Source organism: Mustela nigripes, chromosome 3, assembly GCF_022355385.1.
Source record: "Mustela nigripes isolate SB6536 chromosome 3, MUSNIG.SB6536, whole genome shotgun sequence".
NCBI classification, from domain to species: domain Eukaryota; kingdom Metazoa; phylum Chordata; class Mammalia; order Carnivora; family Mustelidae; genus Mustela; species Mustela nigripes.
Window position 1 is genome coordinate 51,401,629 of NC_081559.1, and position 24,439 is coordinate 51,426,067.

Below are 24,439 nucleotides of genomic sequence, written 5' to 3' on the forward strand. Positions count from 1 at the left end.
TATTAGCCACATTTTATTCATATGCTACATTAAATAATGACATAGAAAATTTTTCTAAACATAATAGTTGCATTAATAGTAAATTAGTTCATTATAACTTTGTCACATACATTGAATATAAAATTAACATTTGTGATTAGATTTTTTCAACCACAAAAACAAAGCAGGATAGAAATATTTTATGTTGGGGGAAATTGGAAGGGGAGGTGAATCATGAGAGACTATGGACTCTGAAAAACAATCTGAGGGGGTTTGAAGTGGCGGGGGGCGGTGGGAGATTGGGGTATCAGGTGGTGGGTATTATAGAGGACATGGATTGCATGGAGCACTGGGTGTGGTGAAAAAATACTGATTACTGTTATGCTGAAAATAAATAAATTTAATTTTAAAAAAAAGAAATACTTTATGTAGCTGGATTTGAATATCTGCTTTTAGTTTGGTATTTTAAAAGGTTCATCTAAATATCTCATTCATTTTTTCTTTATTGGCATTTAGAATACAAAACGTACAATGTCCATGCGTATATAACATACCAAAAAATTTAACTTGAATTTTTTTTTTTCAAGTGATACTGGGTAGCCATTAGAGACTGCTGTCCTTGGGTTAAACCAACCTTTGTGGACTGTTGGACTGCTTTCAGCCTGATTTTCCAGTTTTACTTCTTTATTGATGCTGAGCATGATGGTCTTTAACACACTGTTTGCTCAGCTTGCTATTTTGTTGGGCAGAAGAATGGAGGTTTGAGGAAGATCATGGTGAGGACATTTTTTAATTTACCAAGATGGCTTTCTGAGTTCATTTAGTGAGAAGGTACTGCGATGCCCAAGTCACGTGCTGATGAGGCATATAGAAAACATTGGAATCTTGCCACCAGAATGGGAAAAGATGACTATGAATCAAAGTACTTTTTCCCCACTACATTTTGACTTTTCTGTATACACGATATATTCTATAGGGTGGATCATTAATGAATGCTTTTCAAATAAATATACGCAGAGAAAATGTCATAGTTCAGGTATAGTTCCTTCTTATCTGGCTACACTACAGAAGACTTCACTGAGTAGATGAAATTTCAGACTGTTTTAAAGGATGATTAACATCTCAAAAGTCATACAATCAGTATTTGTTTAATTATATACCATTATGTCCCACATTTTATTGATTTTTTTTTTCACTTGCCTGTGAGGAAGGCTAATTTTAACAATGCTTATTTTGTGTCGTGTATGAGATCATTCATGAGTGGCAGGAAGTATCTAGTTCATTTTATTTTGGGGACGATTTTAATTCTCCAGCTCTTTAGAATATTTCCCATGAAACTATAACCTAAGGTGAATAAACTCTGCTCCTGCTCCAGATACCCAGAGATTTTTTTTTTCTAAAATTTTATAATTACATGAATGTTGACACGTTGATGGGGGATGAGGACCAGCTACATGTTAAAGTGAGGGTGATCACCTAGAGCACTACACATACTATTTATCCAAATGTACCTTTTTAGATTGATTTCTCGAAAAATAAAATTTGTGCTTCTTTGGATTTATAAGCAAAATTTAAATTTTTTTTTTTTCTCAGAACAGCAAGTTCTAAAAGTGATGAGAATTATGGTGTGGTCTGGGGGCACCTGGGTGGCTCAGTTGGTCTAAGCATCTGTGTTTGCCTCAGATCATGATCCCAGGGTTCTGGGATCCAGTCCTACACTGGGCTTCCTGCTCAGCTGGGAGCCTGCTTGTCCCTCCCCCTCTGCCTCTCCTCCTTCTGTACTCTCTCTTTCCCTCTCTCTCTCTCTCTCAAATAAGTAGAATTAAAAAAAAAATTATTGTGTGCTGTGTGTGACTGGTAGCGTTTGTATCACCTGGAAGCAAACTTTTTTTCAAAAATGGTAATCTTGGGGTACACTCCAGACTGACTGAATCTGAATCTGTATTATAAGAAATCTCTAGGCAATTCCTGTGCATGCCAAAGTTTGGGAAGTGCTAGTAGCCTATTCCTTTTCCTGATCTCCACTTTTGATTATGTAGTACTAACCGAAAATCTGCAAAGTAAATCCTAGCCCCTCAGTGTTTCCCTCAAAGGAGACATGGTTTATAGCATTCTCAAACAGAATGGAAAACACATGACTAGATTTTAGAAAAGAAGTTAATATCAGCTTTATATGCTTCAGAACTCTGTGAGCATGTCTTTTCATGTTCTTATGACTTTTTGAGTTATACAATAAGTTTTTTTTTTTCTGAACAAGGAATAAAATTATATCCGCTAAATGAATTCATATGTCCCTGTTATACTGTGGTCTTCTGTTGATAGTGTCAGAATGTTATTTTAGCTTTCTTAGACTTGTGGAAATCATTCTGCTTGTTCCCTATAGGAATTAGAATAAAATACTAACAATTATGCATCTTTAATTTTCAAAATGCCAAGTAATTACTCACATTTACATAAAGGAAAATTATTTTAGATAATCGTAAGGTATTTCCATAGTAAGGGACAGTTAAATCTAAAGAGTTATCGTGAATATTTTTATTACAATAATCAGAATGAAAAATGAATTTATAAGCTTGCCTCTCTTCTTTCTTTTCCAGATGCAAGACAAAGGTCTACCCTGATGAACTTCCAAACACAAGTGTAGTCATTGTGTTTCACAATGAAGCTTGGAGTACTCTTCTTAGAACTGTTTACAGTGTTATAAATCGTTCCCCACGTTATCTGCTCTCTGAGGTCATCTTGGTAGATGATGCCAGTGAAAGAGGTATAAATATTCTTCCCCCTATATATTTTTTTAATTAAAAAAACTTCATTATGGTTGAAAAGATAGTGGGGTAATGATCTGTATTTTCCTTAAAATTCTACTAGCCTGGAAATCACCTATCAAATTTCATCAATATACCTAGCCAGTGCCAATTCCAGGAGTCTGCGACTAATTCTTTCAGTTTCTCTCATGATTCCATTTGGTCCATAGTAGCCTAAGAAATCAAACAAAGTGATGTTCAAAAGTGTTTATTTTTTTTTTTCCAACTTAAATGATCACATGATTGAGCATTAATACGACTTTGTGGACTTCTGTCTTTTGTGTGTGTATGTGCAGGTAAAAGCAAAATAACTTGCCATTAAGAAGTCTCCATTTACTCTTGTGGCCCAATTTCTAAATTAAAGTCTGGTATATTAACTTCCAATTAATGTCCTTATCTTTGCCAGTCAACTGATAGAGTTATTGTGAAATATACATTAATTTACTAATAAGATCTTTCTGTATTTATTTCACCTAATGCAAAAAAAATGATGGGAGTTGACTTCCATTTCTGTGTGTTGAATTCCTTCTGGGCAGTAGTAGTTCTGCTATGTCTTCGAATAGTTTCAAAACTTTATAAATTCTTATTGCACATTACAGATTTTCTCAAGTTGACATTAGAGAATTATGTGAAAAATTTAGAGGTGCCGGTAAAAATTATTAGAATGGAAGAGCGCTCTGGGTTAATACGTGCCCGCCTTCGAGGAGCAGCTGCTTCAAAAGGGCAGGTCATAACTTTTCTCGATGCACATTGTGAATGCACCTTAGGATGGCTGGAGCCTTTGCTGGCGAGAATAAAAGAAGACAGGTAAGAATTCATGTGTTATGTCTGCCTGGGTTTTGACTGAACCTGTTAGCACAGTTCCAGGTTCCCGTCAAAACTTCCTTATAAATTGCTATTTTTAGAAGGTTTATTATCTAGCTTTTAAAAAGCACCCCTCCCCCATTTAATATAGGCTGATTCATACTGAGTATTAATATTTGTTTAAGAAACAGTTGAGCAATTCAAACAGTAAAAATGTGTTGAATATTCATTTCGTAGGTGATAGAAATGAGTCCAATTTGGAATAGTGTCATGTTTTATAAAATTTTAAAGCATCTCATTGTGTCCCCACAACCACCCTGTGAGGAAGGTAACATGGGTGTTCTTGTCTGTACTAGTACTAGGGAGGAGCAAGGAATTAAGTAGCTTGTCCCAGTTACTGGAAGTGTTGAGAATAACAATTTACTTCTTCCCATTCCCAGACCAGTCTTTTCTATACTGGGTCACTGCCCTTATTCAAAATCGGGTTCAAAACCACCAAGAGGATCTTAAAAATGAAGACCCACACTCACACATTCCACTGGAATGAAATCATGGTTAAAAAAAACAAAAACCAAAAACAGAACACAGCTATCAGAATTTTAACTATTTAAACAATGGTGCCAGTTTGTATACACAAATTGTGAAATCTGAAAAAATTGACTAGTACTTTATAGGAATTAAGAACCCTCACACTTAACTGAAATTCCATCTGATAATGATGCTATCAAGTACAAGTTTTCTTGCAGATATTTGTACACACTGATGATAAATGATTCCTAATTCCTAAGTACCTAATGAAAACAACTGTGTTGAATGCCCTGATATAATAACAAAGCATTACATAACAGCATAACACCTTGTTTGCATAGTCATTTCACCTACCCCAGAAAGGTCTTCCTAGAATTGAAGTTTTTAATTAAGCATCCAAGACAGGGGCTGCTTAGGGTGAGCTAGTCCAACTACATCATGTAAACGGCAGGATTTGGTACTTGCCAGGAAGATAGATGGAGGTTGTCAGTAAAATGAACCATAGCAGTTCAGAAAGCAGTGGGAACCTTTTAGTCAACTGAGTGTAGTACACAGCTAATAACATTTTTCCACTCCATGTATTGTACAGTATGCACTGGAGGGTAAGGCTGGCAAAGTAAAATGAACTTAGAACATCTTAAATGCATTTCCTGGCAACTTTTCCTACATTATGCTGCTCTTTTAAACATGTGCTTCATATTCAACTTACTGAATTTTTAATATAATGTTGTTCAATATCATCATGCATAGATCATTTAGTTTTTAATCTAACCATATGTTTATATTGTATTTGCATGTAATGATTTCTAATGTCTTGTCCTGCTTATATGTTCAAAAGTTGCCATAACTAGATAATAAAGTCCTATTCGAGGTTATCAGAACGAATTTTGCCTCCTTACAAATTAAGCCATTAAATTTAATGAAGAAGGAGAGAAAAACACTAATTTTATAAGGACCAGAATTACCAAGAAACTTTTCCAAGGCTGGATGAATCCTATTGATTTCAGAGAACTCGAGACTTTGGCTAATTGTGTGGAGTAGAAGACCTAGTTGAAAGTGAGCATTTGTAATTACTGGTGTTACAAAACCAGAATAAATTATGGACAACATTTATTTGCTTTCCACACTTATGGGTGATTCAAAAGCATACTTATATTTATCCTCTACAAAATATAAAAATTAAGCTCTGGCCTTTGGAATTGGCTACAAGCAATGCAAACTTGAGTAGACCTGAACATTCATTGTAGAGATGACAGACTGATCTTGTCATAAAACGTATAAGCCAGGAATAGAGGAAGACTGGAAGAAGCACAACATGGATTAAAAGAATATCCAGTCTTCTGCTTGAAGTTTCTTACCCTAAAAAGCCACCATCAAGAACATCCAGTCGATCATGAGATCAAACACCAGAAACTTAAGTTGCTTATCTTTCCCTATTTTAAAATATGTATATTGTTATGGCAAATTCTGAGATCTAGGACAACACACTTAGAAATCGTCATGTCCCTCATACTTTCAGAGGAGACATTTACTTACACTGATGATCATGATTTTCACGTTGCTCTGTTTGTTGATTTTTACTTGTTTGTTTTTATAGTAGATATTTTCTCCAGGAAAAAAAAATTCAGAACTCTTTAAACTAACCTGCCCCCTTTGAGATTCAAAATACCAGGTCTAATTTGCCATCATCCACTCTCTGCTTCTGCGTGCTGTTTTTTTTTCAGTGAGCTCTAGCTAAAATGATGCATAAGATCAAAGTAGAGCTACTAATCGTGCTGTGGGTGGAGGTTTTATGAAAAATAGACCACGTTCATCCTGCTGAGTTAGTACTTAGAATGCGTTTGGAAATCAACTGGAAGACCAATTAGTATATTTCATTAGATTATAAATGATAGAATGAAGTAGAGACTATAAGCAAGATGTAGTCAAAGGAAATGACTTCCATTGAGAAAGAATAAAATGAAAATAAAGTCATATTAAAGTCACAAAATGATTGAATTTCAGCTTAACATCTATACTGAGTCTGAAGAAGTTAATGTAGTATTTAAACTAATACTCATATGTAAACTGGTTTTGCTTTTTCTGCAGGAAAACAGTTGTATGCCCCATCATTGATGTGATTAGTGATGATACCTTTGAATATATGGCTGGGTCAGACATGACTTATGGGGGTTTTAACTGGAAACTGAATTTCCGTTGGTATCCTGTTCCCCAAAGAGAAATGGATAGGAGGAAAGGAGATAGAACATTACCTGTCAGGTATGTAGTGTATATCTTCCAAAGGATAGTATGTGTGTTTCTATAATAATTAAGGAGTATTGTAAATCTGTGCTCTCATTTTTAAGTCTTTTAAAAGCATAACTTTTTGTTCATATACACATTTGCATGATCATTGCTTACATGATAATCTAAGAATCAGTGACAATATTAAATTTAGTTTAAATTAGCACAGGCAAATTTAACTATTGACAGAAGTGCCAGATTTCTTTGGAAACTTAGTATATTCTGATACATAGAATATATTTATTGTGGATTTTCTATCTGACAGTCTTGATGATTCTAGTAAATATGTATCTTACCTAAATGCATATGCTTTATAAATAGAGATATTCTCAAAATTGAAATAACCAAAAATGTTTTGTCAGATACTCTAAATTTACCAACCTCAAAGAACTATCTTCCCTATGGATACAAAAGAAAGATCCATTTGGAAAATTCTAATATATTAACAATTATGAAGGATTTATTTTTGTTCTAAATTAAGTAAAAATAGCTACTTAATTTGAAGTATTGATTCATAAAATATGTTTGCTATTAATACAAAATAAGAAATATCATGTGTATCTTTAATTGTCCAGATAAGAATTACTCACTGTCTTAACATAAAATGATCACCTTCTTATTTTAACACATTATTGTGTACCTCTTACCTGCAACCAAAAATTGATTTCCTAACAATATATTTGAGAGGGAGGGTCACTAGTTTTGCTCTTTAAAGATTAATTTGGCAAATTGTGATTTAGTTTCATTCCAAAACTATATATATGACCCATTATCTAAACAATATATATGACCCATTATCTAAATTGTTGATCTCCTAACCTGCTGAAAAAATGACTTACCCATTGGCAAGACTGATTACCTAGTGAATGAATTAAAGCTAACTCTAAAAATTGGCTCATGAAAGAGAACAGCTGTTATCAAACAGTTAAAATTGGGATAGTTAACCCTCTTAAGGAGATAATTACTACATCAAAGAGAAAAAATGTGGCTCTGAACAGTTTCACAAAGACATGAAGTTATTATGTCAGTGTTTAAGTATAACTTAGTGGTCTTTAAATCTTGCTATAATCTTCACATTCACCAAGTCTTAGCGATCATTGCTTTTAACAACTTGAGGAAAGACAGGCACTTTTATTACCATTGTTCATTAGAAATCCTGTTTTCCCAGATCATGGTTTCATTCAGTGTTAGCTGATTTTTCAGCTTCTAAACCTATGTCAGAATTTTCAGGATACTTGACCAGTACACTCAAATATAATGTGTTTATTCATTTGAGAATGAAGTTTGAAAGAATGTAATTTTTTAAAACACATTGGCAAAAGACATTCTTTATTTAACTTTATTTTCTCATAAGAGTGAAAAGGTAGATAGATAACTCAGAGTTACCCAACATTCACAGTAAGAAATTGTTGATCTCATACACAAAAGTAAAGATCTACATAGAAATTGGCCATTATTTCTCATCTTTCACCAGTTAAATAAAGGAAATATCCAGCTTGCTGTGTTTTAACCACAATTTACATGTTTTTACTATAGTAACATGGAGACCCAATAAAATCAAAGTATATTATATCTGTTTTTCCCAGTAATGGCACAGTATTTCACTTTATAAAGTGCTGAGGGAGCTGAAACAAGAGAAAGAGAGAAACCTCAGTCTTTGCTGAAGTTCCAGATTTTTATGGCAAAAGGTTAATTAATTCACAGCCTGTGTTGTAACAGCCTGCAGGTAATTTTCATCAGCATAGCTGTAATGTGAACTTTCTTTGTACTTGTAATCTATTACTCGAAGACGTGATCATTTTTCTCAAATTCGTACAAACAGATAAATCATTCTAGGTGTTGAAGATGATTTTTTTCCCTACTTGATTAACAGAATTCTGAATAGCTAAAGTGATTAAAATGAGGTTGAAATTTTAGCTTTTTTATCAGAATGCCTCATTTAAAATGTCAGTTATGACAGAACTTTCGAGAGACTATAATTGGCTAGTGAGTCATCATTTAGAAATACAGTCATGCATCTGCATACATAGAGAACCAACTTGAACTTGTGACTTAACCTTAGCTATACCACATTTAAACTAAACTTTATAATGGTTGTACATATTATTCTATTGTCAACTTCTGGGCTTTGATATTTTCATTTTGATACTAAGTGAAGTTTGTAAAATACTTGGTATTTGTGAAGTTATGAGTTTGGAATAATAGCACACATAACCTTGAACATTTAGTTTTCTTAAATCAGTAAACTCTCCTTGACATTTTAGCAGTCATATTATATGATTTTTAGTAATATCTCAATTATATGTGCAACAATAGAGTAATCAAGTTGTTAAACCAGAGGTCATAAACCAGGAGCTTATGTATCAGACATGCCGTGTAGATGTGGGTTTTGTTCTTTGAGGTTTTTTTGGGGGGGGGGCATACATAGTGTTTTGCATTTTAAAAAATTACCAATATTAAAAAAAATTTTTTATTAACATACAGTGTATTGTTTGTTTCAGGGGTACAGGTCTGTGATTCATCAGTCTTAAACAATTCATAGCACTCCCCATAGCACATACCCTTCTCAATGTCCATCACCCAGCCACTCAACCCCCCACACCCCCCTCCCCTCCAGCAGCTCTCAGTTTGTTTCCTGAGACCAAGAGTCTCTTAAGGTTTGTCTCCGTCTCTGGTTTCATCTTGTTTCATTTTCTATCCCTTCCCCTATGATCCTTGTCTTATTTCTCAAATTCCTCAAATCAGTGAGATTATATGATAATTGTCCCTCTCGGATTGACATATTTCCCTTAGCATAATACCCTCTAGTTCCAGCCACACCATTGCAAATGGCAAGATTACCAACATTGTAAAAATAAGATGTTCTAAGTAAATGTATGAATTTTTATCTATCCTTGAAAAGTCAGATCTTGCTATAGTGGTCTTGTTTTCCTACTTTGGCACCATCAGGTGGGGTTGAGTAAAAGTTACCATTTACAAATAGCCTAAGGGGTGCCTGGGTGGCTCAGTCAGTTAAGCATCTGCCTTCAGCTCAGATCATGATTCCAGGGTCCTGGGGTCGAACCCTGCATCTGGCTCCCTTGCTGCTTCTCCCTCTGCCTCTGCCTGCTGTTCCACCTCCTTGTGCTCTCTCTCTCTCTCTCTCTCTCTCTCTCTCTGGTATGTCAAATGAATAAAAAAAAAAAAAATCTTCAAAAATAGCCTAAGGATTTACCTTAGTCCCCCAACCCCTTTTCTTGTGTGTTCCTGAGGTTGAGGCTGAGGATCAGTGTCCATTTGCCACCATTCTTTTTTTTTTTTTAAGATTATTTATTTAGTTAGTTAGTTGACAGACAAAGATCACAAGTAGGCAGAGAGGCAGGCAGGGAAAGAGGAGGAAGCAGGCTCCCCACTGAGCAGAGAGCCTGATGTGGGGCTCTATGCGAGGACCCCAGAATCATGACCTGAGCCGAAGGCAGAGGCTTTAACCCACTGAGCCACCCAGATGCCCCCATTTGCCACCATTCTTTTTTTTTTTTTTTTAAAGATTTTATTTATTTATTTGACAGAGATCACAAGTAGGCAGAGAGAGAGAGGAGGAAGCAGGCTCCCTGCTGAGCAGAGAGCCCAATGCGGGGCTCGATCCCAGGACCCTGAGATCATGACCTGAGCCGAAGGCAGCGGCTTAACCCACTGAGCCACCCAGGCGCCCGCCACCATTCTTGTTTAAAGAAATGTTTCTTGGTAACTGTCCCAGTCAAGCTTGTTGCAACTAATCAACTTCACGTGTTGACTTTTTTTGCCTCGCTATAATCTTTTAAATTTGTGACCTTGACTTAGAGGCTACTGCCTGGGAAATGATTGAATTGGAAGCTCATGAAACATGTTAGCCCTGCATGAATACGCATCTCCATGACCTAATGGAATAGGGAACCAGTAACATAAGTTATATGGTAATGCAGATAATTCCCTAAATCATTTCATTAGGTTGGGACTGTATTGTGCATTTTGCTAGTATGTGTCTTTTTTTGAGGTGATATGGTTCAGGCTACTGAAGTGAGTTGGATTATGTATGCAAATGTGCATGCCTCCCCACTGTGGAGCCCTGTGCTAGGTTCTGCTCATATAAAAATGAATCTGGCTATCTCTGCTCTGAAGTGGCTCACTGGTGCTGGCCATTTGATGCTGGACAAGGGAATGGGGAGAGCCTAAGTGGCCAGAGTGCGGATGCACAGGAGTTAGACTACATCAACTGCTAGAGCAGTATGTGCTTCTGGAAGAATCTGGCTTTAATCTTACTGATTGTTTTAGTTTCTTAATTATGCCCTGTAGTAATCCTCAATAAATAATTACAAAGATAATAGTTTCTACTTTAATTTCTCATTGATTAAAATAGGTTACTTTATTAAAAAACCTACTAGTTATTTATCAAATCTATATAGCTTTCTTTACTCTTTCTGTCTGCCTTATGGACTCTCTTACATTTAGTCATTATTAATATTCTTGACATGACTTTTTTCATTCTTATGTGGAATACCATATTCAGGATCTTCCTCAGGTAAAATAAAAGTGTTAGATTTGCTTCTAATATTTGCTCTCATAACAAATCAAACATAGATATAATGATGAATTTTATTTCTTACACATTTTACTTACTAGTGAGATCCCTTTTTATTAACATTTGTCTGATATTATACGTTTATTTTTCTCTCAACTGGAATTAGGAATTTGTAAAGAAGATAAAATTAATTAAACATTATTAATAACATCTCAGATTATAATTATTGTTCCTTATTGTGAAAAACTCATAAGATGTTCACATATATTAGTTCCTGTAACCTTCTAATGTGATATCATAGAGGAAGCATTGAGGCTGGCTTAGAAGGATCTAGGTTTTATTTGAAGCTCCTTCGATTGGGAAATTACCCATTCTTCTCAACTATGAAAAGGAATATTATTCCCTCTTTTGCTTAACTTGTGAAGTGTTAACATGTTAAATGAGAAATATATTTGAAAGGAGTTACTTTAAATTTACTTCTGAAAATGTAAGTAACAAATATATGTGTTCCTAAATAAATGTGACAAGTATCTAAAGATATAAAGAAGCAGAACACCAATGAGCCACCTCTTTTAGTATTTCATTATATTTCCTTCCAGAGGGTTTCTTTTCAGATAAATAGATTTTTCCATAATTGTTCTTATTTATTTATCTGAGAAAGAGAGCAAAAGACCAAGAGAAAGCAGGAGCAGGGGGAAGGGCAGAGGGAGAAGCAGGCTCCTCAATGAGCACGGATCCCAATGTGGGGCTTGATCCCAGGACCCCAAGAACACAACCTGAGCCAAAGTCTGATGCTTAACTAGCTGAGCCACCCAGGTGCCCCAGATTTCTCCACAATTTAAAAATTGATATATTATTGTTTTTATCCATGCCATTAATTTTTTTTTCAAAAATAAAAATTTTAATGGTTGCTAGCATCTCAATTATTTACTTAGCATTTTAATTTTTTTAAAGATTTATTTATTTATTTTAGAGAGAGTGAAGGTTGAGAGAGAGCCGGGGTTGGGCAGAGAGAGAGAGAGAGAGAGAGAAAGGAGAGAGAATCCTAAAGCTGACTCCCTGCTGAGCATGGAGGCATGACATGGGGCTCAATCCCAGGATCCTGAAATCATGATCTGAGCCCAAATCAAGAGTCGGTCACTCAGCAGACTGAGCCACACAGACACCCCAGCTTTTTTTTATCTCTTATAAATCCAATTGAGAGGTTTTTTTATGCTTAATTTTGCCAATTTTGTCTTCTGATATTTTGCATATAATGTGGTCTTTTTAGAATTATTGCAATTAAGAAATATGAAATTTGTTTTAATATGTTGATACCTTTTGCCAGTTTGAGTCCCCCCCCCCAAAAATTATCAGGCTCTAATTTGTAGTTCTTCTAGTAAGTATAATTTTAAAAAACACACTTATTTTATTCTATAAAATGTTTTACAAATGAGACACAATATTTTCTATAATTTAATAGCAACTAAGAATATATTGATGGGGCTCCTAGGCTAAGAGGTGGGACATCGGGTGGCTCAGTCGGTTAAGCATCTGCCTTTGGCAGATTGGAGGGACAGCAGGGACCCATGATCACCGGGTCCTGGGATCCAGCCTCGCATCCAGCTTCCTGCTCAGTGGGGAGTCTGCTTCTCCCTTTCACTCTGCCTGCTGCTCCTCCTGCTTGTAGTCTCTCTTTCTCTCAAATAAATGAATAAAATCTATATATATTGCTTAATTTTTATCTGTCAGATGTTCTCTATTAGATTTTTCCCAGGCCAATGAAAATACATTTTACATTGGAGGAGAGAAGCAAAGATAATCTCAAATCCTGTGAAACACTTCTGTACAATAGAAGATACTAATGCAAAGCACAGGGAAGGGTTAAAATTATGGGATGAACAAAAACTTGGAAGGAAAAAGTTTGAAGGAAAAACTTTAGAATGTTCCAACTGTTCAACATTCTTCTTTAACTCATGTTAAAATCTAATGTACATTCATTTTAAAGAAAAAAATTGCACCTTATGTGGAGTATGTGAATCTATGTTTTCAAGAAAATAGCACATGTATATTATATTATTTCCTAATAGTTTAGAAGATAATTTATAAGACTTTCCTAGCATTCTGTTGTGATAAGATGAAAACAAGGTATTAACCAAAACATTTAAAAACATCTGGCCCCATTGTTTATTTTGACTCTTCCTACGCATAAAATGAAAGTAAAGGAAAGATAACAAATTTGCACCAATTACTGTACATCCTCTTGGAAGCTTAGGGTTTTATCAGGTTGTGAGGATTATGAAAAAGGATTAAGGAAAAAGGAAAAAAATAACTTTTGCTTTCCTGATATATAGGTCTTTAAGCACAAGTTGAAGTATTTCATTCCACATTTGTTGGTAAATGGGATCTTTGGCAGCAAAGCAAGCCATTTGCCCATACTAAGCAGAACTTTTCTCTTCTACTTTTTTTTTTCTTTTTCTTATCTTTTAAAAATAGCTTTAAAACTGTTTGTGTGTTCCATAGACTAAAGGATTGAGTAGGTTTCCTTGTTCAGAGCTTAAACCAGGGTGGGCTCTTAAAGTGGCAGTTTCTTCTCTACCAAAGCTGTGTCTTCTTACTCAAGTCTATATTCAAATGAGTATGATGATGTGCAGTATTTGACTAAACCCCATTTCTGTTCTCTATAAAAACCTTGAAATACATTCAACATTTGATTATTCATCACTCTAATAAAATCATAGTTACACTTTTACTTCCTTTCTGTCTCTTCTGCTTTCTATATTGGGGTTAGTAGAGAGAAATTCACAGCATCCAATTTTCCTTTGGTTTCTAAACCTGCAAAATGGTTAACCAAATTATATTTTATAATTTTAAAAAAATTGAGATTATATGAGTATTTCAGCTGTTTATGCCTCACATTTGTGTAAATAATAAAATATTTATGTCTATAATTTCTCTTTATTATGGCTTATAATATATATGAGAAATGTTATTAACACAGAGCTAAATACTTACAGGCTAGATGTTGTGTTATTTGATCATTGAAAATCACAGCTTGAAGCTGACCTACAGTCTCTCAAATCTTTAGATGTTTTTTTCCACAGAGACCTTACTTACTTGCCAAGTAAGATGAATAGAATCCTAATATATTAAAGGGAAAGACTAGTGAGAAGAAATGATGTTTCAATAACTTTGAAATAAAATGCTCTGAAGAGCAGTGCTAAAATTCATAGGAAAACACGGTGCATATATTTGGGGCTTAGAAATCAGGAAAACTGTATATCTAATTAGCTACTTCAAATTCTTTGGCGCATATGGATACATTAAGAGATGACTAATTGGTAGATAGGGAGAGAGGTATGTAGGGAGAGGGAAAGAGAAAGGAAGGAAAGAAAAAAGAGAAGAGATGGGAAGGAAAGGAAAGAGAGGAGAGAAAAGAGAAAACAGAAAAAAGAGAAAAGAAAGATTGTTTCCTTAATTGGGCTACTGACTATCTGGGGGCTCTGGAACAAGTCATTTAAACACATTGCAACTAAATTTGGTTGACCAGCTCTATACGAATTTTAAAGTTCTAAAATACTATAATTCTATTAAAATTAATTAAATTCTGAAAGTAATTTTTAAAATGCTGATAATAATCCAGCCAAACACAAATGTTGTCTCTTCCTTATTAAAATTAATATTTAAAATGTATAGTTCTTGTTTTGTTCTGGTACTACTCTAATAGTGTTATATCCATTAATACATATATCCTCATTTTATAGATGTTCCTATTAAGAGCTAAACACTTTGAATACAGGAAGATAGTTAATAATAGATTAAGCTGGAACACAGAGTTTAAGTGGCTTACCAAAGGTCACAATGTGGGGTTGGGTTTTAACCCCAGTCAGTTTAGATACAAGTCTGTGCTCCTAAAAAGTAAACTTACCCTCTCTTGAGTCTCCTGTGATCTCCGCTTTTTACACATGTGGTGTTGATCCTAGTGTGATATAATTGACTTACCATCTTATTGGTGAAAATGTAGACATTACAGTTTAGCGTTAATGAATAATCAGATGTGTTTTGTCATAATTTCTTTAACTTTGCTGACTTCTGGTGAAATACTTCAGTGTTTTTCCATGTCAAATCCTTACTTTTCGGAATCCTTTCCTATAGTCTACATTGTGACAAAAAACTTTGTGTCTTTAATTCTAAAATACTACCAAGCTCAATCCCCAGAACTTCTTCTAGATGATAAAATCCTGGAATGACCTAAGGCATCTTTGTTACTTATCAGTTTAGTAGATGTGAAGAAAGAATTATTTTTGTAATTTTGGAAATAAAGTTGCAGGTGATTTTAACTTACAAATAGTTTGCTTTGTGGGCATGGGGATACATGCTTATTTGTTCATTTTACTTATTTAACAAGTATCTATTAATAGTCTAATAATATTAAATATATTAGCTATATATATAAAGGTGGCAAAATACATGCAGAAATAAATGTAATACTCAAAAAAAAAAAAAAAGTAACAAAGTGCCTTGAGAGAGAAAGAGACTGAGGGCTATTGAAGGAGGCAGAAGGGGAGGATCATATCCAGATTGGAAGGATAGCAGCTGTACTGAGGGCAGGCTGCATGGAATAATAGTCTTTGGCCTAAGAATAGAGCAGGTTTGAACATACACCAGAAGTTTCCAAAGGGAAATCCAAGTGACAAGTGGATGTGGATATGTGCACCGGAGTGGGAAAGTTCCTGTTAACAGCTAAACACTTTGAATGTAGGAAAATAGTTAAAAAGGAATGGAGATGATCTTTGGGTGGCACCACATCACTGATGTCACCATAAGGAGCTGGGATTTCTATTTTTTAAGAGAGAGTGCGTGAATGAATTGGGGGGTGGGGAGGGGTAGGACCGTGGGAGATGGAGAGAGACTCTCAGATCCAAGATGAGTGTTGAACCCAACACAGGGCTTGATCTCACAACCCCAAGGTCATGACCAGAGCTGAAATCAGTAGTCGGAAGCTTAAACAACGGAGCCATCCAGGCACCCCTGAAATTTATTTAATAAAATAGATACTTAAGCATCTCGTAAATAGTTTCAGAAGGGTTTTGATTTAGAAAGATTAATCTGGCTATGGTTTGTTGAGTGAATTTTGGAAGCAGGAGACTCCAGAAGCAAGAGGATTACCTTAACAGAGTTAGAAGTAAGAGGACTAAAATTGGATAGCGACTGTGATAACAGAGAGCAAAGAGTCAGAAATATTTTGGGGGAAAAAAAAAAAACACCAGGAAGTATTTGTGAAATGATTGAATGGGGCACAGAAAAGAAAGTTGTTAAAAGGGGTTTTATCCTTTCGTATTGAGATTCCGGAAGTAACTAGAGGACACTGAAGGAAAAGCATACATGGAAGGATAGCACAGGTTCAGTACTATTTTGTATACCGTGAGCAGACTTAATGGGATTTTTTTTTTTTTTTAAGAAAACATCTAGAAAGTAATTAGAAAAACAAAAAAAATGCATAAAGAGGCAATGAAAAAAGAAAACATGAGTTTGGACTCTGCCTCACAGAGAGCACAATTAAAGGCATACAGTGAAAGAGCTCCTATAGGTAAGGAGTATAGGAAGGGGAAAGTTCCACTGAGAGGTCCTTAGGAAGACTACATATTCGGACAGAAGAAGATAATTATTAAGTACACACATCTACAAAACAGTATTCTAATTGTCTATAATACTCATGTCACAAACATGGAATTAGGAACTTGAGGCAGCCAGCAAGGAAAAGGAAAAGGAAGGGACAGTAGTAAGAATCTTAAAGTGGGGGCGGCTGGGTGGCTCAGTGAGTTAAGCCACTGCCTTCAGCTCAGGTCATGATCTCAGGATTCTGGGATCGAGTCCCACATTGGGCTCTCTGCTCAGCAGGGAGCCTACTTCCTCCTCCTCTCTCTCTCTCTGTCTGCCTCTCTGCCTACTTGTGATCTCTCTCTGTCAAATAAATAAATAAATCTTTAAAAAAAAAAAAAAAGAATTATAAAGTGAATAAGGAAAACCTCTCTGGAAAAAATGCAGTTGGAGTCAGGGGTGAAATGTGTTTTAAGCAGGGAGGCCGAATGGTGTTCAAATGCTTCCAAAAGAAGAGACATTTGAAAGAAAGCCTATCGAAGTTCAGAATCAGTGTGGACTTTTCAGAAAGAAGTTATTGTAGAGGTGGGAGCAAGATCCAGATTCCCGTTAGAAGGTCAAGAGGAGTTGAGGGAGTATGTGAGAGCATCCTTTCAATAAGGTTACCAGTGAAAGGAATAGAAAATATATATCCCTCGTTTGAGTGAGTTGTAGGGTGGGGTGAAGAACTATTCTGGTTTAGAATAGAACTTGATTGAGCAGTACCATAAACTCTAGGGGACAGTCTAGAAACCAAAGGCGTAAAACATTAAGGTAATAGTCAATGAGCAAGTGGCTGAAAGAATAGTCAGAAAAGAGCCGGCTGAGGGCAGAAGAGTGGATGTTAGCTCATAATGAAGAAGGAGACACTCTTTGTTCTGAGGCAGGAGTAAGGAAGAGGCCATGAGAAGACACAGACACATACTGAGACTGAAGGAGTTTAGAGTTCATGGCCGAGGGAATTTTGATTTTATGCGTTGCCTTAATCTTCAGTTTTTTGAGATGAGTCCAGAACTTTTAGGTAAGAGTCCATTAAAAAATGAGACAGGTGAGCAAATTAAAAGATTGTTAAGGTGAGCAGATAAAAGGATTGTTAGCTGTTCATAGGTAAGCCGAGGGAATGTGGACTTGATGTATTACCAGTCGACCTCATTTTAATACTTTTTCAGTGATTCTCTGGCTCTGAGGAGCAGAAGTAGATAACGCAAGGGTAGATTTACCCAGACACTGAAATTTACAAAAAGAGAATTGGGTCAGTTAAGGGAAGGCCAGAGAACTTAGGATGCTAAGCTGTTTCTTTCACTGACCTGGCAGAACCTTGGAGAGCAAGTGAGAGGACAGAAAGGAGCAATTCCTGAAGGGGGTTATTATGTGGGAATGAGTAGTTAAGGAACCCTAAACACAGAGGTGGAATAAAAAAGTGACTGTTACAGGATTGAAATAGGAGCAGTTAAAAAATAGAAAGTTGTGTTCCTAGAGGCAGATTTCAGAATTCAACATCTTGGATCTGAAGTAGATTGAAATGGTTTTGAAATGAAATGAGGGTGTGTGTGAGAAGTCAAAATTAAGTGAAGGACACTCAAGACCAATGAATGGTTATCAGCAACAGTGAAGACAGATTCAAAGATATACCACCTAACCTTATTAACTATTTGTTATGTGCTGGGAATTGTGCTAAGTGCTTCACTTCTACTAACTCCGTTCATCTTCACCTACTGACTGTGTGGTAGGCAGTAGTCACAGCCATTGGTCTGATTATTTCTCCCCTTCCCAGCCAATGGGTTAAATTGATTAATAGGGTTAGTCCTTACATAGGTTTTTAATTTTCTAGGCATCCTGAACGCTTAAGGTCCACACAGGCATATGCAAATAATTCATTAGGGACAGTACAGAAAAGTTAACTTAGATTAGAATAGAACATGTTGCATAACACCTGGGTATGGCTGTAGATATTATATAAGGCACAGTCTCTGGACTGTTTGAGAGAGCTGACATTGCAAATCCAAAAAAAAAAAAAAAAAAAAAAAAACAAAACAAAAAACCCTCTCCCTAGAAGCATCTGTCTTCAGAAAATAAAGGACTTTTTTTTTTTTGAGGAATTGTGACTTTATGTTCTTATTTTTGTTACCTTTTAAGCATAAGTGAAACTTTTGAGTCATTCTTATGATTAAATATATAAATTATTTTTGTCATTTATTATACATTTCTCATATATTTGTAGGAATTATGACCAACATTAAAATGAAATTCAATGCATTTATTTAAGCTAAATGCATCAGTACTTGATTAGTAAATAGAGAAGTGGGTAGGCACTCTGAACTGATCATTAAAAATGCATCACTTAACATTCTTAAGCACTTGGTTGCATTATGATAAGATAATTGCAGCAATTTTTGTTCCTAGTTTCATTAAATGGACTACCCAGCACTATTACACCTTGTATAGTTATTACTGCAGAATTTCAAAACCCCAATCAGGTGAGGGTCGTGGCTACTCCATAATTACCATCTGTTTGGCTGTGTTAGTGTTTCTCATTATAACTCAGAAGGTCAATGATACTGTTCATGATAGCAAGGCAGCAAGACCAGAAGTAATAAAATAGTTCTGAGACTAAGGAGGCTCTGCTACTCCAGCTGATGGACAGTTAATTGCTTGAGTATAAAAGAGTGAGAGCACTGGGAGAAATAGAGAACTTTGCAATATGGTCGATATCCAAGTACAATATTATTTGGTGTTTTTTCAATAAACTACATTGTTCAGTTAGAGGACAGGAGCGTATCCTATGGCAGAAGAGGATATAATCTTGAGAAAAACAACGTTTGTTCTTGTTTTTTTTCCCCACAATCTCAGACTATTTGGATGAGCATTCCAAAACCCTTAGATCTGCATTTCTCCTCTTCAGCAGCACATTAGAATCACCAGGGGACTTTACGCATTACGAAAGATGGCGCCCCACCCCAGGCCAATTAAATCTGAATCTGTGGAGAGCAATACCCAAGCATGGAAATGTGTTTTTTAAAGGTGTTTCGGGGGCTTCTAATGTGCTAGGAAGGTTTAAAACCTCTCTTCTAACAATTAACATTAAAAAATAATAATTGTCAGTATAGATAGATCCATTTGTGAAAAACTAGAATTTTCTATTTTAGTTTCAATTTATATGGCTTATATAGGAAGACTTGCATAGTTCATACATTAACCATTGACTTTGATTAATCTCTTAAAATTAATTAAGTAATCCTTTATAAACTTAACATTTGATGTCGTAGTTCCTATAGAGAAATTTCAGATGTGAGAGTCGAAAGACATTTATTCCTAGGAAAAAGTTTTAGATGCTGTGCAAAATGTTCTTTTTAATCAAATGGGATTTATGTCTATCCATAGGGTTGTGTGATTAACTTTATCATTTTACTTGAGTAAAGAGAAAAATAAGTGAATAGATGTAAAGCTCTTATCTTTAAAAAAATATTTCTGTATCTATTGTTAGATGCTTATTGCCTATAAACATTTTATAGTGTTTAATATTTTTATATTTAAATAGATTATAGATCATTTCATAGAGAAACCATTCGCACAGGTTTCTAGAATTCACATTAAAATTATGTATAATTAGGTGACAAAAGATCACAACTGGTAAGGCTAAGAGCACTAACTTCTCTTCACTATGCCTTTCGGAGGGAATATAGATGCCTCCCTCTTAAGTGGTCAGTGTACCTTCCATATTATCTATTTATCACCGGTAAGAAAAATAGAGACTAATCTAAATTTAGTTTTATAGAAAATGTGAAATAGGGGCGCCTGGGTGGCTCAGTGGGTTAAGCCACTGCCTTCGGCTCAGGTCATGATCTCAGGGTCCTGGGATCGAGCCCCGCATTGGGCTCTCTGCTCAGCAGGGAGCCTGCTTCCTCCTCTCTCTCTCTCTGCCTGCCTCTCTGCCTACTTGTGATCTCTGTCAAATAAATAAATAAAATCTTTAAAAAAAAAAATGTGAAATAAAATGCTGCTTACCAATTTTAAAACCTCTGGCTCCTTGGCTTTATGTTTCCAGTTTGAGATTTTTGAGTACTATTTTTTTTTATTTAAAATGTCTCAAAACTATTTGCTATAGTTTCATTAAAGTCCACACATTGTTTTCAAAAAATATTCTTTTCTTTTTGTTTTTTTCAACTAGGACCCCTACTATGGCTGGTGGCCTATTTTCTATTGACAGAAACTACTTTGAAGAGATAGGAACTTACGATGCAGGAATGGATATCTGGGGTGGAGAGAATCTTGAAATGTCTTTTAGGGTAATTCCATTTTACTTTATTTTTTTAACTCTGAACACACTATGCTTAGCATGCACATACAGACCCAGTAATTTACTGTCAAATCTTTTTTTTTTTTTTTGTAGTGATGCAAATTACTGATCAGTTGGTCATTTTGATACTTATTTTAAGATTTGCTAGAGTCTTTTTGCATGCAATATTTACTATTAAATGGGAAATTATAGCTCTTTTTAAAGTTTTCAAAAATAATTCTTTTATTCATGTGCAAAGACATTAGGGCTTTCAGTTTTTGAAATAAAGAAGGGCTTTATTTTTTTAAATAAAGCATTACCCTTTAAAATCACATTGTGTTTTTGAACTGAAATTTGGAAGTATTTATGTTACCTGAATTTGCAGGTGCTACCTGAGGTTATTTTCAAATACCTTTAAGAATAACCTGTGGTCAAAGGAACTCTGGATAATTCTGCAAGTAGCATGATTGATTTCACAATTATAGACATTAGTGTTTGATAAACCAGTTTGAATAATGCAAATTCACTTATTAAAAGGCCTTCCAAGCAAATGAAAAGTTAAGGATTAATCCTTCATGCATATGATATTGGAAAGCATATGAATAATTTTTATATTTTATTATATATAGAAATCTAAAAAGCAGACACATAAATGTGCCTTCATGCTAACAGATGATAAGTGCTAGAATACTGTTTTTTCTTCAAACCACATATATTATTATTTTTAAATGAATTAAGTTAATAACACTGTTGTTTTCTTTCTTTGTAGAATTTAACATGAAATATTCAAAACACTGTATTGATTTTGCCAAAATTATGTAATAAAATTATTAGAGTTTAGATATAATTATCTGTGAAGTGCAAGAGTTATAACTTTTAGTTTCTCATTTAGAAAGTAAAGTTTGTTTTTCACTAACAAAATATAATTATATGATGTGTAAGAAAAGTAAAAATTTGAGAATAAGAATTACTTTGAATTTATGTAATGCGGAATTTGGTGGATCTCAGTAATCTGAATTATTTTAGAACCACTAGAATGGCCTTCTTATACAATTTTTTTGCCTATAAACCTTCCTTATAGCCAAATGTCTGAGAACATCATTAGCTAATGGAGTTTTGTTCTTTCCATATTTGCTTATGTACTTACAGTCAGATTAGAACTTGCCCCATGAGATTTAGCACCATACTCAGGAATGTCTTCTTGACATCAGGCACATTGTATATCTTTGCATAACCTTTAGGGACATTTGGGGACCCTTTTCACTTGGTGTAGTTCTCAAAGTGCAGAAAATAAGAGATAACGGTTAAAAAAAGAACAGAGGAGCGGAAGGAAGGAAGGAAACAAGGAATGAAGGAAGGTAGTATATTCAAAAGTTGAACAAAAAATTTTCTCTTGCCCTGAGATGTAGGAATGAAAGTATTTACCCATTCATTAGCTGATGTTCCTTTTATGTTGTGCTGGGATTATACAAGGAAAAAAATCAATATAGCAATATTGCTATTATCTTTGATCCTATTACCTACCTTTTTTCCCCTTAACTACTAAGCTTGAATCTCTGCCAGTGGACTCCCCTTACTTTCATCACATAGCTTCCATATCAGATGGATGTTCTCTATCCAACTAATTGAAAGCTATGTTAGGGAGCAGCCTAGTGGAGTAATACGAAAAACTAGGAGAACATGATCAGAAAAGGCAACAGATACATAAATGCACCAAAAAGGAGGATTGGGGAATATGGTAGGTGAAACAGATACCAGGGGGACAGACAGAGTGAATGCAACTGGTGGCTGTAGGAATGATCAGATCCCTGGAAAATGACACAGGAGATTAGTTTTGATTGGTTGTATGAAATTACAAAGAAATAGAGCACAGTAACATCCCCTTATATGTGGTTTTGCTTTCCGCGGTTTCAGTTACCTGCGGTCAACTGTAATCCAGAAGCAGATGATCTTCCTTCTGATGTATTGTCAGAAGGTCAACAGTAGTAGCCTAATGCTATGTCACAATGCCTACATCATTTACCTCACTTCATCTCATCATGTAGATATTTTATTATCTTGTATCATCACAAGAAGAGGGGTGAGTACAGTACAATAATATATTTTCAGAGAGAGAACATAGTCACATAAATTTTATTACAGTATATTCTTATAATTGTTCATTTTATGATTAATGATTATTACTAAGTGCTCACCATGCCTAGTTTATATATTAAACTTTATTGTAAGTATGTATATATATATATAAAAAAGCATAGTATATATAGGATTTGGTACCATCCTTGGTTTCAGGCATCCACTGGGGGCTTGGAAAATACCACTCATGAATAAGGGGAGACTACCGTAAAAAGTGACTGATTTGAATATTTTTAAATGAACCACTGGCTTCAGTTTCCATATACTTCTTACAGAAACAAAGTATTTATTTTGCTTTCTATTAGACTCTTCTCTTTCTATGACTTGAATGTAAATGTGTTTTTGATATTTAATACTCTAGCTGAGGAAGATATTGAGTAAGAGAAAATGCTAGGACAGTATATTACAAAAAAATGAGACTCTCCCTTCAGAATAATTTCATGAAAAGATATGTGACCTAATGAAATGATAATATGTTGAAGATTTAAAATCAGAAAACCTGAGGCTAATATCCGGGTCAGTCATTATGCAACAGACATATGTTGAGCATGTAGTATGTGCTATACACTTTTCAGATGCTGAGGCTTCAAAAATGAATAAGGCATGATGCTTTTACTCTCCAAGAACCACATTTCCTTGAGAGAGATACGTAGGTATTATTGACAGTAAAATGCGATGATTTATCTTTAAAAAATCTGTATGAGATTTTCTTGACTCTGTCATATTAGTATAGGGAAATCACTCAACCTCCATTGTGAAAAGGTGAATAAAATAATAGTGAAGTTAGTATTTTGTAGCTCTAGTCTGTGCAGGTGGGATAAGTAAAAACCACAGAAAAATTAAGAGCTTATAAAATATTAGCATTTTATCTGGTGCTAAGGAGTTCAAGATAATCCAAAAGAATGTATTTGTGTAGATTTATTTATAACAGTAGCACTTGGCTTTTGATACCCTAAGTATTGTAAGTACTGAGAGGTGTTGAAAAGGAGATGAAAACCTGAGACCTCCTAAGAAAGATACATCTTACCTCTTACACACAATAAATTTGAATATGGTTTCAGAGGGTTGAAGAATCCCTTGACTTCTCAGGATGAATATCTTTAGCATAAAATAATAGTGACTTGTAATACTTATAAAGCTTATAAGTGGAATAGCTGAGAATTGAACTCTGGCATTCTGAGACGAGTGGCTATGTTACTATCATATCACTACTTCTCCATTAAGATTTATATTTTCATAACATGACAGTCTTAACAGCTGATAGTATTATCAAGAGAGAAGGGAGGAGCTAACAAACAAATGTAATCTTCCTCCACAGTTCTGAGATGGTTGTCTCATCTAGTGATCTTATCTTCCTCTTACAGGCTTTAGCCTCTTAGAATTGATGATACACATCCAATAGGTGTGTGAATGTGTACAGGTACATCCTAATGCTTCTGAAAACTTGGTCTCATATATTGCTCTCCACTCCAT

The 24,439-nt window shown here is 34.9% G+C and overlaps 1 protein-coding gene across 3 annotated transcripts in view; it reads left to right on the forward strand.

Annotated features, from left to right (window-relative positions):
* GALNT13 (polypeptide N-acetylgalactosaminyltransferase 13) overlaps positions 1-24,439 on the forward strand; it is a 533,010-nt gene that overhangs the window by 329,175 nt on the left and 179,396 nt on the right. For all 3 annotated transcript variants that reach the window (XM_059393983.1, XM_059393985.1, XM_059393984.1), the window contains 4 exons: positions 2,577-2,743; positions 3,383-3,590; positions 6,204-6,374; positions 20,723-20,840. In XM_059393983.1, coding sequence (XP_059249966.1) covers positions 2,577-2,743; positions 3,383-3,590; positions 6,204-6,374; positions 20,723-20,840 — 664 coding nt within the window. The remainder of the gene's footprint in view (positions 1-2,576; positions 2,744-3,382; positions 3,591-6,203; positions 6,375-20,722; positions 20,841-24,439) is intronic.